A 16,408-nucleotide genomic window follows, 5' to 3' on the forward strand; every position below is an offset into this window, starting at 1 on the left:
TCTGCTGGAGCTCCCCGGGGTCACTGTGCTGTAAATAGGGTGTGTGCTCTCTCTTCCCCGACTCTACTCTGCTGGAGCTCCCCGGGGTCACTGTGCTGTAAATAGGGTGTGTGCTGTCTCTTCCCCGAATCTACTCTGGTGGAGCTCCCCGGGGTCACTGTGCTGTAAATAGGGTGTGTGCTGTCTCTTCCCCGACTCTACTCTGCTGGAGCTCCCCGGGGTCACTGTGCTGTAAATAGGGTGTGTGCTGTCTCTTCCCCGACTCTACTCTGCTGGAGCTCCCCGGGGTCACTGTGCTGTAAATAGGGTGTGTGCTCTCTCTTCCTCGAGTCTGCTCTGGTGGAGTTCCCCGGGATCACTGTGCTGTAAATAGGGGGTGTGCTGTCTCTTCCTCGACTCTACTCTGGTGGAGTTCCCCGGGATCACTGTGCTGTAAATAGGGGGTGTGCTGTCTCTTCCCCGACTCTATTCTGGTGGAGCTCCCCAGGATCACTGTGCTGTAAATAGGGTGTGTGCTCTCTCTTCCTCGACTCTGCTCTGATGGAGCTCCCCGGGGTCACTGTGCTGTAAATAGGGTGTGTGCTCTCTCTTCCCCGACTCTACTCTGGTGGAGTTCCCCGGGGTCACTGTGCTGTAAATAGGGTGTGTGCTCTCTCTTCCCCGACTCTACTCTGCTGGAGCTCCCCGGGGTCACTGTGCTGTAAATAGGGTGTGTGCTCTCTCTTCCCCGACTCTACTCTGATGGAGCTCCCCGGGGTCACTGTGCTGTAAATAGGGTGTGTGCTCTCTCTTCCCCGACTCTGCTCTGATGGAGCTCCCCGGGATCACTGTGCTGTAAATAGGGTGTGTGCTCTCTGTTCCCCAACTCTGCTCTGATGGAGCTCCCCGGGGTCACTGTGCTGTAAATAGGGTGTGTGCTCTCTCTTCCCCGACTCTACTCTGATGGAGCTCCCCGGGGTCACTGTGCTGTAAATAGGGTGTGTGCTCTCTCTTCCCCGACTCTACTCTGGTGGAGCTCCCCGGGGTCACTGTGCTGTAAATAGGGTGTGTGCTCTCTCTTCCCCGACTCTACTCTGGTGGAGTTCCCCGGGGTCACTGTGCTGTAAATAGGGTGTGTGCTCTCTCTTCCCCGACTCTACTCTGCTGGAGCTCCCCGGGGTCACTGTGCTGTGAATAGGGTGTGTGCTGTCTCTTCCCCGAATCTACTCTGGTGGAGCTCCCCGGGGTCACTGTGCTGTAAATAGGGTGTGTGCTGTCTCTTCCCCGACTCTACTCTGCTGGAGCTCCCCGGGGTCACTGTGCTGTAAATAGGGTGTGTGCTGTCTCTTCCCCGAATCTACTCTGGTGGAGCTCCCCGGGGTCACTGTGCTGTAAATAGGGTGTGTGCTGTCTCTTCCCCGAATCTACTCTGGTGGAGCTCCCCGGGGTCACTGTGCTGTAAATAGGGTGTGTGCTGTCTCTTCCCCGAATCTGCTCTGGTGGAGCTCCCCGGGGTCACTGTGCTGTAAATAGGGTGTGTGCTGTCTCTTCCCCGAATCTACTCTGGTGGAGCTCCCCGGGATCACTGTGCTGTAAATAGGGTGTGTGCTGTCTCTTCCCCGACTCTACTCTGGTGGAGTTCCCCGGGATCACTGTGCTGTAAATAGGGTGTGTGCTGTCTCTTCCTCGACTCTACTCTGGTGGAGTTCCCCGGGATCACTGTGCTGTAAATAGGGTGTGTGCTGTCTCTTCCTCGACTCTACTCTGGTGGAGTTCCCCGGGATCACTGTGCTGTAAATAGGGTGTGTGCTGTCTCTTCCTCGACTCTACTCTGGTGGAGTTCCCCGGGATCACTGTGCTGTAAATAGGGGGTGTGCTGTCTCTTCCCCGACTCTGCTCTGATAGAGCTCCCCGGGGTCACTGTGCTGTAAATAGGGTGTGTGCTGTCTCTTCCCCGAATCTACTCTGGTGGAGCTCCCCGGGATCACTGTGCTGTAAATAGGGTGTGTGCTCTCTCTTCCCCGACTCTACTCTGCTGGAGCTCCCCGGGGTCACTGTGCTGTAAATAGGGTGTGTGCTCTCTCTTCCCCGAATCTACTCTGATGGAGCTCCCCGGGGTCACTGTGCTGTAAATAGGGTGTGTGCTGTCTCTTCCCCGAATCTACTCTGATGGAGCTCCCCGGGGTCACTGCTGTAAATAGGGTGTGTGCTGTCTCTTCCCCGACTCTACTCTGCTGGAGCTCCCCGGGGTCACTGTGCTGTAAATAGGGTGTGTGCTGTCTCTTCCCCGACTCTACTCTGATGGAGCTCCCCGGGGTCACTGCTGTAAATAGGGTGTGTGCTCTCTCTTCCCCGACTCTACTCTGGTGGAGCTCCCCGGGGTCACTGTGCTGTAAATAGGGTGTGTGCTCTCTCTTCCTCGACTCTACTCTGATGGAGTTCCCCGGGGTCACTGTGCTGTAAATAGGGTGTGTGCTGTCTCTTCCCCGACTCTACTCTGGTGGAGCTCCCCGGGGTCACTGTGCTGTAAATAGGGTGTGTGCTGTCTCTTCCCCGACTCTACTCTGATGGAGCTCCCCGGGGTCACTGTGCTGTAAATAGGGTGTGTGCTCTCTCTTCCCCAACTCTCGTCTGCTCTGATGGAGTTCCCCGGGATCACTGTGCTGTAAATAGGGTGTGTGTTCTCTCTTCCCCGACTCTACTCTGGTGGAGCTCCCCGGGGTCACTGTGCTGTAAATAGGGTGTGTGCTCTCTCTTCCCCAACTCTCGTCTGCTCTGATGGAGTTCCCCGGGATCACTGTGCTGTAAATAGGGTGTGTGTTCTCTCTTCCCCGACTCTACTCTGGTGGAGCTCCCCGGGGTCACTGTGCTGTAAATAGGGTGTGTGCTCTCTCTTCCCCGACTCTACTCTGATGGAGCTCCCCGGGGTCACTGTGCTGTAAATAGGGTGTGTGCTGTCTCTTCCCCGACTCTACTCTGCTGGAGCTCCCCGGGGTCACTGTGCTGTAAATAGGGTGTGTGCTCTCTCTTCCCCAACTCTACTCTGCTGGAGCTCCCCGGGGTCACTGTGCTGTAAATAGGGTGTGTGCTGTCTCTTCCCCGAATCTACTCTGGTGGAGCTCCCCGGGGTCACTGTGCTGTAAATAGGGTGCGTGCTCTCTCTTCCTCGAGTCTGCTCTGGTGGAGTTCCCCGGGATCACTGTGCTGTAAATAGGGGGTGTGCTCTCTCTTCCTCGACTCTACTCTGGTGGAGTTCCCCGGGATCACTGTGCTGTAAATAGGGTGTGTGCTCTCTCTTCCCCGACTCTGCTCTGATGGAGCTCCCCGGGGTCACTGTGCTGTAAATAGGGTGTGTGCTCTCTCTTCCTCGACTCTGCTCTGATAGAGCTCCCCGGGGTCACTGTGCTGTAAATAGGGTGTGTGCTCTCTCTTCCCCGAATCTACTCTGGTGGAGCTCCCCGGGATCACTGTGCTGTAAATAGGGTGTGTGCTCTCTCTTCCCCGACTCTACTCTGGTGGAGCTCCCCGGGGTCACTGTGCTGTAAATAGGGTGTGTGCTCTCTCTTCCCCGACTCTACTCTGGTGGAGCTCCCCGGGATCACTGTGCTGTAAATAGGGTGTGTGCTCTCTCTTCCCCGACTCTACTCTGGTGGAGCTCCCCGGGGTCACTGTGCTGTAAATAGGGTGTGTGCTCTCTCTTCCCCGACTCTACTCTGGTGGAGCTCCCCGGGATCACTGTGCTGTAAATAGGGTGTGTGCTCTCTCTTCCCCGACTCTACTCTGGTGGAGCTCCCCGGGATCACTGTGCTGTAAATAGGGTGTGTGCTCTCTCTTCCCCGACTCTACTCTGGTGGAGCTCCCCGGGATCACTGTGCTGTAAATAGGGTGTGTGCTGTCTCTTCCCCGACTCTACTCTGATGGAGCTCCCCGGGGTCACTGCTGTAAATAGGGTGTGTGCTCTCTCTTCCCCGACTCTACTCTGGTGGAGTTCCCCGGGGTCACTGTGCTGTAAATAGGGTGTGTGCTCTCTCTTCCTCGACTCTACTCTGATGGAGTTCCCCGGGGTCACTGTGCTGTAAATAGGGTGTGTGCTGTCTCTTCCCCGACTCTACTCTGGTGGAGCTCCCCGGGGTCACTGTGCTCTAAATAGGGTGTGTGCTGTCTCTTCCCCGACTCTACTCTGATGGAGCTCCCCGGGGTCACTGTGCTGTAAATAGGGTGTGTGCTCTCTCTTCCCCAACTCTCGTCTGCTCTGATGGAGTTCCCCGGGATCACTGTGCTGTAAATAGGGTGTGTGTTCTCTCTTCCCCGACTCTACTCTGGTGGAGCTCCCCGGGGTCACTGTGCTGTAAATAGGGTGTGTGCTCTCTCTTCCCCAACTCTCGTCTGCTCTGATGGAGTTCCCCGGGATCACTGTGCTGTAAATAGGGTGTGTGTTCTCTCTTCCCCGACTCTACTCTGGTGGAGCTCCCCGGGGTCACTGTGCTGTAAATAGGGTGTGTGCTCTCTCTTCCCCGACTCTACTCTGATGGAGCTCCCCGGGGTCACTGTGCTGTAAATAGGGTGTGTGCTGTCTCTTCCCCGACTCTACTCTGCTGGAGCTCCCCGGGGTCACTGTGCTGTAAATAGGGTGTGTGCTCTCTCTTCCCCAACTCTACTCTGCTGGAGCTCCCCGGGGTCACTGTGCTGTAAATAGGGTGTGTGCTGTCTCTTCCCCGAATCTACTCTGGTGGAGCTCCCCGGGGTCACTGTGCTGTAAATAGGGTGCGTGCTCTCTCTTCCTCGAGTCTGCTCTGGTGGAGTTCCCCGGGATCACTGTGCTGTAAATAGGGGGTGTGCTCTCTCTTCCTCGACTCTACTCTGGTGGAGTTCCCCGGGATCACTGTGCTGTAAATAGGGTGTGTGCTCTCTCTTCCCCGACTCTGCTCTGATGGAGCTCCCCGGGGTCACTGTGCTGTAAATAGGGTGTGTGCTCTCTCTTCCTCGACTCTGCTCTGATAGAGCTCCCCGGGGTCACTGTGCTGTAAATAGGGTGTGTGCTCTCTCTTCCCCGAATCTACTCTGGTGGAGCTCCCCGGGATCACTGTGCTGTAAATAGGGTGTGTGCTCTCTCTTCCCCGACTCTACTCTGGTGGAGCTCCCCGGGGTCACTGTGCTGTAAATAGGGTGTGTGCTCTCTCTTCCCCGACTCTACTCTGGTGGAGCTCCCCGGGATCACTGTGCTGTAAATAGGGTGTGTGCTCTCTCTTCCCCGACTCTACTCTGGTGGAGCTCCCCGGGGTCACTGTGCTGTAAATAGGGTGTGTGCTCTCTCTTCCCCGACTCTACTCTGGTGGAGCTCCCCGGGATCACTGTGCTGTAAATAGGGTGTGTGCTCTCTCTTCCCCGACTCTACTCTGGTGGAGCTCCCCGGGATCACTGTGCTGTAAATAGGGTGTGTGCTCTCTCTTCCCCGACTCTACTCTGGTGGAGCTCCCCGGGATCACTGTGCTGTAAATAGGGTGTGTGCTGTCTCTTCCCCGACTCTACTCTGGTGGAGCTCCCCGGGATCACTGTGCTGTAAATAGGGTGTGTGCTCTCTCTTCCCCGACTCTACTCTGGTGGAGCTCCCCGGGGTCACTGTGCTGTAAATAGGGTGCGTGCTCTCTCTTCCCCGACTCTACTCTGGTGGAGTTCCCCGGGGTCACTGTGCTGTAAATAGGGTGTGTGCTGTCTCTTCCTCGACTCTACTCTGGTGGAGCTCCCCGGGGTCACTGTGCTGTAAATAGGGTGTGTGCTCTCTCTTCCCCGACTCTACTCTGGTGGAGCTCCCCGGGGTCACTGTGCTGTAAATAGGGTGTGTGCTGTCTCTTCCCCGAATCTACTCTGGTGGAGCTCCCCGGGGTCACTGTGCTGTAAATAGGGTGTGTGCTCTCTCTTCCCCGACTCTACTCTGCTGTGATGGAGCTCCCCGGGGTCACTGTGCTGTAAATAGGGTGTGTGCTCTCTCTTCCCTGACTCTGCTCTGCTCTGATGGAGCTCCCCGGGGTCACTGTGCTGTAAATAGGGTGTGTGCTCTCTCTTCCCCGACTCTACTCTGCTGTGATGGAGCTCCCCGGGGTCACTGTGCTGTAAATAGGGTGTGTGCTCTCTCTTCCCCGACTCTACTCTGCTGTGATGGAGCTCCCCGGGGTCACTGTGCTGTAAATAGGGTGTGTGTTCTCTCTTCCCCGACTCTACTCTGCTGGAGCTCCCCGGGGTCACTGTGCTGTAAATAGGGTGTGTGCTGTCTCTTCCCCGACTCTACTCTGCTGGAGCTCCCCGGGGTCACTGTGCTGTAAATAGGGTGTGTGCTCTCTCTTCCTCGACTCTACTCTGCTGGAGCTCCCCGGGGTCACTGTGCTGTAAATAGGGTGTGTGCTCTCTCTTCCCCGACTCTACTCTGCTGGAGCTCCCCGGGGTCACTGTGCTGTAAATAGGGTGTGTGCTGTCTCTTCCCCGACTCTACTCTGCTGGAGCTCCCCGGGGTCACTGTGCTGTAAATAGGGGGTGTGCTCTCTCTTCCTCGAGTCTGCTCTGGTGGAGTTCCCCGGGATCACTGTGCTGTAAATAGGGGGTGTGCTGTCTCTTCCTCGACTCTACTCTGGTGGAGTTCCCCGGGATCACTGTGCTGTAAATAGGGGGTGTGCTGTCTCTTCCCCGACTCTATTCTGGTGGAGCTCCCCAGGATCACTGTGCTGTAAATAGGGTGTGTGCTCTCTCTTCCTCGACTCTGCTCTGATGGAGCTCCCCGGGGTCACTGTGCTGTAAATAGGGTGCGTGCTGTCTCTTCCTCGACTCTGCTCTGATGGAGCTCCCCGGGGTCACTGTGCTGTAAATAGGGTGTGTGCTCTCTCTTCCCCGACTCTACTCTGGTGGAGTTCCCCGGGGTCACTGTGCTGTAAATAGGGTGTGTGCTCTCTCTTCCCCGACTCTACTCTGCTGGAGCTCCCCGGGGTCACTGTGCTGTAAATAGGGTGTGTGCTCTCTCTTCCCCGACTCTACTCTGATGGAGCTCCCCGGGGTCACTGTGCTGTAAATAGGGTGTGTGCTCTCTCTTCCCCGACTCTGCTCTGATGGAGCTCCCCGGGATCACTGTGCTGTAAATAGGGTGTGTGCTCTCTGTTCCCCAACTCTGCTCTGATGGAGCTCCCCGGGATCACTGTGCTGTAAATAGGGTGTGTGCTCTCTCTTCCCCGACTCTACTCTGCTGGAGTTCCCCGGGGTCACTGTGCTGTAAATAGGGTGTGTGCTCTCTCTTCCCCGACTCTACTCTGATGGAGCTCCCCGGGGTCACTGTGCTGTAAATAGGGTGTGTGCTGTCTCTTCCCCAACTCTACTCCACTATGATGGAGCTCCCCGGGGTCACTGTGCTGTAAATAGGGTGTGTGCTCTCTCTTCCCCGACTCGACTCTGATGGAGCTCCCCGGGGTCACTGTGCTGTAAATAGGGTGTGTGCTGTCTCTTCCCCAACTCTACTCCACTATGATGGAGCTCCCCGGGGTCACTGTGCTGTAAATAGGGTGTGTGCTCTCTCTTCCCCGACTCTACTCTGCTGTGATGGAGCTCCCCGGGGTCACTGTGCTGTAAATAGGGTGTGTGCTCTCTCTTCCCCGACTCTACTCTGCTGGAGCTCCCCGGGGTCACTGTGCTGTAAATAGGGTGTGTGCTCTCTCTTCACCGACTCTACTCTGGTGGAGCTCCCCGGGGTCACTGTGCTGTAAATAGGGTGTGTGCTCTCTCTTCCCCGACTCTACTCTGGTGGAGCTCCCCGGGGTCACTGTGCTGTAAATAGGGTGTGTGCTCTCTCTTCCCCGACTCTACTCTGATGGAGCTCCCCGGGGTCACTGTGCTGTAAATAGGGTGTGTGCTGTCTCTTCCCCGACTCTACTCTGCTGGAGTTCCCCGGGGTCACTGTGCTGTAAATAGGGTGTGTGCTCTCTCTTCCCCGACTCTACTCTGATGGAGCTCCCCGGGGTCACTGTGCTGTAAATAGGGTGTGTGCTGTCTCTTCCCCAACTCTACTCCACTATGATGGAGCTCCCCGGGGTCACTGTGCTGTAAATAGGGTGTGTGCTCTCTCTTCCCCAACTCTACTCTGCTGGAGCTCCCCGGGGTCACTGTGCTGTAAATAGGGTGTGTGCTCTCTCTTCCCCGACTCTACTCTGCTGTGATGGAGCTCCCCGGGGTCACTGTGCTGTAAATAGGGTGTGTGCTCTCTCTTCCCCGACTCTACTCTGCTGGAGCTCCCCGGGGTCACTGTGCTGTAAATAGGGTGTGTGTTCTCTCTTCCCCGACTCTACTCTGCTGGAGCTCCCCGGGGTCACTGTGCTGTAAATAGGGTGTGTGCTGTCTCTTCCCCGACTCTACTCTGCTGGAGCTCCCCGGGGTCACTGTGCTGTAAATAGGGTGTGTGCTCTCTCTTCCTCGACTCTACTCTGCTGGAGCTCCCCGGGGTCACTGTGCTGTAAATAGGGTGTGTGCTGTCTCTTCCCCGAATCTACTCTGGTGGAGCTCCCCGGGGTCACTGTGCTGTAAATAGGGTGTGTGCTCTCTCTTCCTCGAGTCTGCTCTGGTGGAGTTCCCCGGGATCACTGTGCTGTAAATAGGGGGTGTGCTGTCTCTTCCTCGACTCTACTCTGGTGGAGCTCCCCAGGATCACTGTGCTGTAAATAGGGTGTGTGCTCTCTCTTCCTCGACTCTGCTCTGATGGAGCTCCCCGGGGTCACTGTGCTGTAAATAGGGTGTGTGCTCTCTCTTCCTCGACTCTGCTCTGATGGAGCTCCCCGGGGTCACTGTGCTGTAAATAGGGTGTGTGCTCTCTCTTCCTCGACTCTGCTCTGATAGAGCTCCCCGGGGTCACTGCTGTAAATAGGGTGTGTGCTCTCTCTTCCCCGACTCTACTCTGGTGGAGTTCCCCGGGGTCACTGTGCTGTAAATAGGGTGTGTGCTGTCTCTTCCCCGAATCTACTCTGGTGGAGCTCCCCGGGGTCACTGTGCTGTAAATAGGGTGTGTGCTGTCTCTTCCCCGACTCTACTCTGCTGGAGTTCCCCGGGGTCACTGTGCTGTAAATAGGGTGTGTGCTCTCTCTTCCCCGACTCTACTCTGCTGGAGCTCCCCGGGGTCACTGTGCTGTAAATAGGGTGTGTGCTCTCTCTTCCTCGACTCTGCTCTGATGGAGCTCCCCGGGGTCACTGTGCTGTAAATAGGGTGTGTGCTGTCTCTTCCCCAACTCTACTCCACTATGATGGAGCTCCCCGGGGTCACTGTGCTGTAAATAGGGTGTGTGCTCTCTCTTCCCCGACTCTACTCTGCTGTGATGGAGCTCCCCGGGGTCACTGTGCTGTAAATAGGGTGTGTGCTCTCTCTTCCCCGACTCTTGTCTGCTCTGATGGAGCTCCCAGGGTCGCAGTACCGAAGATCCTGGGAGAAATATGCAGCAGTTTCAGTTTGGGGGAATTTTCACACATACCATTGCTGCTACTTGGAAGATTCAGGCCCATTTATACTTTAAATCGATTTATATTTTAATTGTTACACTAAAAATTCACACAAACACTCACCAGATCTCCTCCAGACTGCTGCAGGTCAGTATGAGGCGGCGGAGAGCAGGGGCAGATTGATCTGTGAAGGAGTTTGATTCCAGGTACAGAATCCTCAGTGACTGGTTTGTACTGAGAGCGGAGGCGAGATCCTCAGCACAAGAATCTGTGAGAGCGTTCTTATACAGACTGGAGACCAGAGAGAGGAATAACAGGAATCAGGCTCAATCCCCAGTGTTTTAAATAATACTGTTAATAACAATAATAATGTATTGTATCAGACATTCCAAACACACAACCTGCATTTCTGTAGAATGAGGAAATACTCAATGCTGAAAATGAAATATAAATAAACTGGAAATGCTCAGCAGGTTAGCTAAATACATGTGAAGAGAGAAACAGGGGTAAAGTTTGAGCTTCCATTGGAACTGGGAACGGGCAGTGAATTGACAGGTTTGAAGTGACAGCGGTGGGTGGCTGGGGAAGAAACAAAGAAAGGACAAACTGGAATTACAGGAGTGATTAAATGATAAAAGTGATGATGGGACAGGACCACAATCACAGGATCCCCATGTCCTTACTCGGAGTGGCTCGGGAGGGACATGGGATGGTCAGTGGTTTGGGAATGCAGTTTGTGGTGAGGTTGAAGATAATGGCTGTGATTTTACCAGAAGCTCTGAAGTCCCAGCATGGGGATTGGAAATGGGTGGTGTGTCCGTGTGGGCAGGATAGGCAGAGTTATGACGGTGATATTGTCAGAGGGGGACAATTAACGGCTGGCAGGCAGGGGGAGGTGCCCACTGAGGCAGCCCGGGCACGGGGCAGTCCCAGTTCAGGCAATGCTGGCACCATCTCCAAAGGCAGCAGGACTTTCAAACACAGCAGCTCTGGAGGGAGCAGCGAGGGAGCTCTGCTTATTGAATGAGGGGCTGAAATGTCAGAAAGCAGAGCAAGGTTTGCGCCCCCCCCCCCTCCCCCTCCCTGGAGGGGCTCCTCCCGGCTGCTCAGGCTCGGAGGGAGGTCCTGTTCCCTCAGGACGGGAGGAGATTATCCCATCGGTACAAGCCAGTCTGGATGGAGATTGCTGGGAGGTGAGCAGGTTTCAGACACGTGGTTACAGAGTGGAAAAGGATCAATGTCCTGATGTGTTCTGCCACGGTGAGTGCAGCACAGCCTGATATGTGAATAAGGATGAGAGGGAAATTGTGGAAAGAACATCTCCACCCAGACACTGGCAATGCAAAGGACTTGCAGAATGTCACTGGCTGTCCTGTCTGGAGACAATACACATCTCTGTAACCTGTGCTTAATGCTGCCTTCTCTCACATTATCTGTCTCTTTAAGACCTGGTTGGCTGTAGGGATTCGCATTCTAATCAGGATTCTGGAACTTGATTTTGTGTCTCTGTGTCCTGTTTGAGAGCAGATTTCCACTCCATCTGACGAAGGAGCAGCGCTCCGAAAGCTAATGGTATTTGCTACCAAATAAACCTGTTGGACTTTAACCTGGTGTTGTTAAAACTCTTACAATGCAAAGGCAGCAGTGTTGACTGTCAGAGACATGTCCGTTAGGCTGCCACCAGCATAGGCTGGAGCAGGGCTGACCAACATATTCACTGGGCAAACACACGTCAATGTTTTTCTCACTCAAGCGGCCGATGAGTAAATTTCAGAATGATAAAGTTTGGCACCGCAGAAATTTCAATTAAAAACTAAACTGAGATATGAAAAGAAACAACTTGCTGAGCACAATAATGAGTAATAAATAAAGATGATTATTAGAGTTTAATCCTCATCAATCACAAATTGTTTCTCTCCCACATTTGCTGCAGATTGGCTCAAAAACCTATCAGCAGCAAACATGGGAAAGAAACGGGATGTGATTGGAGGAGCAGCTCCATGCAGATTCTTCCATTCAAACTGAACTGTGTGACTGAGATTCTGGAAACTCGCTCCGGGGGCCGCATTGAGGGGCTTCGAGGGTCACATTCGCCCCTTGGTCCACACGTTGGACAACCCTGGGCTACTGCATGTGTTTGATGGGTGAGTAACAATTTGTGTGTTTGGAAAGAGAGCAAACATCATCAGGGAATGAGTGAAGAAGAGTGGAGACATCCAGGTCTTGCCATCCTTACGCCAATGGAAGATGAAGTGCTGGATCAGGAAGGCCTGGGGGCAGAGTGGGTAATTACTGCTGGTGAGATGGGTTGAGTGGGTGGCCTAATGAATGGGCACAGGAGAGCGTCTGGTGAGGACAAAACATAGAGCTTGTTTATCCATCACTGGTCACAGAGAGCAGTCTGAAGGACGTATTGGGATAGGAACAAAATAACTAGGAACAGCAGAAGGCCATTCAGCCCCTCGAGCATACTCCATCACGGCTGATCTAATTATAGTCTCAACTCTTTTCCCCGTAACCCTTGATTCGCTTCTCAATCCAAAATCATTCTGAACTCAGCCTGGAATATATTCAATGACTCTGCCGCCACGAGTCTCCAGGGAAGAGAATTCCACTGACCAGCCACCATCTAAAAAAATAAATTTCTCCTCATCTCAGTCTTAAGGGACTGACAATTACATTTTAAAATCTGTCCCTTGTTCTGGTCTCTCTTACAAGAAGAAACAGCCTCTCAGCAACCACCCTGTCTCATCCCCTCAATGCGATCACCTTTTAATCTTCTGAACTTTCATAGATATTGCTCCAATCTGTCCAAATTTCCCTCGTAAAATAAACCTCTCCATCCCAGGAATCAGCCGAGTGAACTTACTCTGAACTGGTTCCAATACAATTCTATCCTTTTTTAAGTAAAGAGCTCAACACTGTACACATTACTCCAGTTGTGGAGCCTCCCTGAGCCTCTCCACATCCCCTGGAAACATCTTTGCATCCTCCTCACAATTCAGATTTTCACCTCGTTTTCCATTATTCGCAAATTTGGAAATATTATATTTGATCCCCACATCCATATCATTCATGTCGATTCTGAATAGCTGAGACCCAAACACTGATCCCTGCCGTACTCCACTCGTTAGCGGCTCTCAACCCAAAAATAACCCATTTATTCCAACTCCTTGTTTCTGTCCATTGATCAGTTCTCAATCCATGCTGGTATATTCCTCCCAATCCCACGTGCTCCAATTTTATTTAATAACCTCTTGTGTGTGAATCATGCAACTGTAGAATCCCTAGTGTAGGAATCGTCATTCGGCCCATCGAGACACACTGACAGAGGAACTTACCAAGGTCCGCTCCCCATAAACTCACTAATTTACTCGGGCTAATCCACCAAACCTACACATCTTGGGACACGAAGGGCAATTTTACCATGGCCAATCCATCTACCATGCATACCTTTGGAGTGTGGGAGGAAACCGGAGCACCCAGAGGAAACACACACACACATGGGGAGAATGTGGAAACTCCACACAGTCACCCAAGGCTGGAATTGAACCCGGGCCCCTGGCTGTGACGCAACAATGTTAACCACTGTGTCACCGTGCCAGCCTTTCATAAATCCATGTTGGCCCTGTCTAATCCTGCCATTAATTTTGAAGTGTTCTGTTATCACTTCCTTTATTATAGATTATTATAGGATTTCCATACCATCAATGTCAGACTAATAGATCTGCAGTTGCCCGGTTTCCCGTAACCCCACATATTTACGCCGCTAATCCACCTAAACTACACATCTTGGACACCAACGGGCAATTTAGCATGGCCAATCCACCCAACCTGCACAGTTTGTTTGGACTATGGGAGGAAACAGGAGCAGCCGGAGGAAACCCACACAGACACGGGGAGAACGTGAAAACTCCACAGACAGTCGTCCAAAGCTGGAATGAATCCGGGACCCTGACGCTGTGAGGCAGCAGTGCCAACCCCGGTGCCACATCTTCACTTAATCTAATACACTCCTTGAATTAGCAACGGCTGGAACACTTCTGCTGCTGTTTTTCAAATGAAAGGAATCTATTTTTGTTGGAAACGCCACACATTTGCACATCACCATGTCTAAAACAGCTTGTTTTGTGTTTGTCACTGGAACGTGCTTCTCCAGGAAATTGCTTGAATAGATTCTGTGAACGAATCTTCTATTCAACTTTTGACAATTTGATTCTTGCAAAAGACCTAATTCAGAAGCGAATTATACAGTAAATGGAAGAACATCAGAACATTGACCTACAGAGGGATCTGTGTGTACAAGTGCACAGATCCCTGAAAGTGACAACACAGGTGGATGAGGTGGTCAAGAAGGCAGACAGCACGCTCGTCTTCATCGACCGCAGCATCGAGTATAAAAGTTACAAAGAACAAAACAGCACAGGAACAGGCCCTTCGGCCCTCCAAGCCCGCGCCGCTCCCTGGTCCAAACTAGACCATTCTTTTGTATCCCTCCATTCTCACTCCGTTCATATGGCTGTCTAGATAAGTCTTAAACGTTCCCAGTGTGTCCGCCTCCACCACCTTGCCTGGCAGCGCATTCCAGGCCCCCACCACCCTCTGTGTAAAATATGTCCGTCTGATATCTGTGTTAAACCTCCCCCCCTTCACCTTGAACCTATGACCCCTCATGAACGTCACCACCGACCTGGGGAAAAGCTTCCCACCGTTCACCCTATCAATGCCTTTCATAATTTTATACACCTCTATTGGGTCATCCCTCATCCTCCGTCTTTCCAGTGAGGACAACCCCAGTTTACCCAATCTCTCCTCATAACTAAGCCCTTCCATACCAGGCAGCATCCTGGTAAACCTCCTCTGCACTCTCTCTAAAGCCTCCACGTCCTTCTGGTAGTGTGGCGACCAGAACTGGGCGCAGTGTTCCAAATGCGGCTGAACCAACGTTCTATACATCTGCAACATCAGACCCCAACTTTTATACTCTATGCCCCGTCCTATAAAGGCAAGCATGCCATATGCCTTCTTCACTACCTTCTCCACCTGAGACGTCACCTTGAAGGATCTGTGGACTTGCACACCCAGGTCCCTCTGCGTATCTACACCCTTTATGGTTCTGCCATTTATCATATAGCTCCCTCCTACGTTAGTTCTACCAAAATGCATCACTTCGCATTTATCTGGATTGAACTCCATCTGCCATTTCTTTGCCCAAATTTCCAGCCTATCTATATCCTTCTGTAGCCTCTGACAATGTTCCTCACTATCTGCAAGTCCAGCCATTTTCGTGTCGTCCGCAAACTTACTGATCACCCCAGTTACACCTTCTTCCAGATCGTTTATATAAATCACAAACAGCAGAGGTCCCAATACAGAGCCCTGCGGAACACCACTAGTCACAGGCCTCCAGCCGGAAAAAGACCCTTCCACTACCACCCTCTGTCTTCTGTGACCAAGCCAGTTCTCCACCCATCGAGCCACCTCCCCCTTTATCCCATGAGATCCAAGTTGGCAAGTGATGTAACGGCCGTATGAAACTTTAATAAGGCCACATTTGTAATATTGCTTGCAGTTCTGTTCGCCACACTATCAGATGGATGTGGATGCTTTGGAGAGAGTGCAAAGAAGGTTTACCAGAATGTTGCCTGATCAAGGAGGGTTAAGGTATGAGGAGAGGTTGGATAATCACGGATTGTTTTCGTGACAAAAAGGGAGATTGAGAGGTGACCTGACAGAGGATACACAATTATGAGAGGCATCGACATGGTGGGTAGTCAGAGACTTTTTCCTCGTCTGGAATGGTCAACTACAAGAGGGCACAGGATGAAGGTGAGAGGGGAAAAGTTTGGGGAGATGTGTGGGGTAAGTTTTCTCACAGAGGGTGGTGGGTGCCTGGAATGCACTGCCAATGGAGGTGGTGGAAGCAGGCACGTTCCCAATGTTCAAGGTGTATCTTAATAGACACATGAACAAGAGAGGAACAGAGGAACAGATAACAATAGTAATGGGTTTTTTATACAAATACCAGTGGTGAAATTATATTGTTGAATATTCAGTTATTATAAACACAATGTCACACAGTCTGCTACTTACTGCAGTTTCTGTATTTTACAGTCCGGATTCCTCAGAGCCACAGACAGCAGTTTCACTCCGGAATCTCCCAGGTTATTGGAACCCAGATACAGATCTATCAGTGAGCGGTTTGTACTGAGAGCAGAGGCCAGGTCCTCGGCACAAGAATCTGTGAGATCGTTACCATAGAGACTGGAGATCAGAGAGAGAAAAATAACAGGAATCAGGGTAATTCCACAGTGTTTTTAAGAATAAGATCATTAACAATAATAATGTACAGCGCGGGACATTCAAGAAACACAACTTCAGTTGATACAGAAGGCAAAATTCTATTGATGCTGTAAATCTGAAATATGAATAAATATGTTGGAAACTCTCATCAGGTCAGGCAATATCTGTGAAGAGAGAAACAGATTTAGTTTCAGTTCAATTCGCTAAACTTAGAAATTGGAAATAGCGGTGAATTAAATTGTTTTAAGTGACAGGGAGCTGGGGATGGGCGGGTGACAAGGAAAGAACAAAATGGAAGTGCCAGACTGATTAAATGACAAAAAGGATGATGGTGAAAGGGAAGAGCACAGGATTCCCATGTCCTTACCCTGAGTCATAGGGAGGGACATGGGATGGCCAGTGGCTCAGGAATGGAGTGTGTGGTGGGGTTGAAGATGATGCGACAGAAACCTTTCTCACACTGCCAGTGGTTCGGGTCTGGAATTCACAGCCGGGAAGTGTGGTGGAGGTCGGCTGCATCGAAGCAGTCAAAAAGGAATGAGATGATTATTTAAATATAAACAATGAGCGAGGATACGAGAAAAACGCTGGAGAATGACCAATTCCTAATGCTAATTTGGTGAGCTGGTGCAGACACGATGGGCCAAATGGCCTCATTGTGCTCCGT

General features: G+C 52.2%; 1 protein-coding gene across 8 annotated transcripts in view; it reads right to left on the reverse strand.

Moving 5' to 3' along the window:
- LOC144485491 (NACHT, LRR and PYD domains-containing protein 3-like) overlaps nt 1-16,408 on the reverse strand; it is a 235,575-nt gene that overhangs the window by 22,326 nt on the left and 196,841 nt on the right. For all 8 annotated transcript variants that reach the window (XM_078203637.1, XM_078203631.1, XM_078203635.1 and 5 more), the window contains 2 exons: nt 15,532-15,702; nt 9,562-9,729 (listed from right to left, as the gene is read on the reverse strand). In XM_078203637.1, coding sequence (XP_078059763.1) covers nt 9,562-9,729; nt 15,532-15,702 — 339 coding nt within the window. The remainder of the gene's footprint in view (nt 1-9,561; nt 9,730-15,531; nt 15,703-16,408) is intronic.

The sequence above is a fragment of the Mustelus asterias genome, unplaced genomic scaffold (genome assembly GCF_964213995.1).
Source record: "Mustelus asterias unplaced genomic scaffold, sMusAst1.hap1.1 HAP1_SCAFFOLD_195, whole genome shotgun sequence".
NCBI lineage: Eukaryota > Metazoa > Chordata > Chondrichthyes > Carcharhiniformes > Triakidae > Mustelus > Mustelus asterias.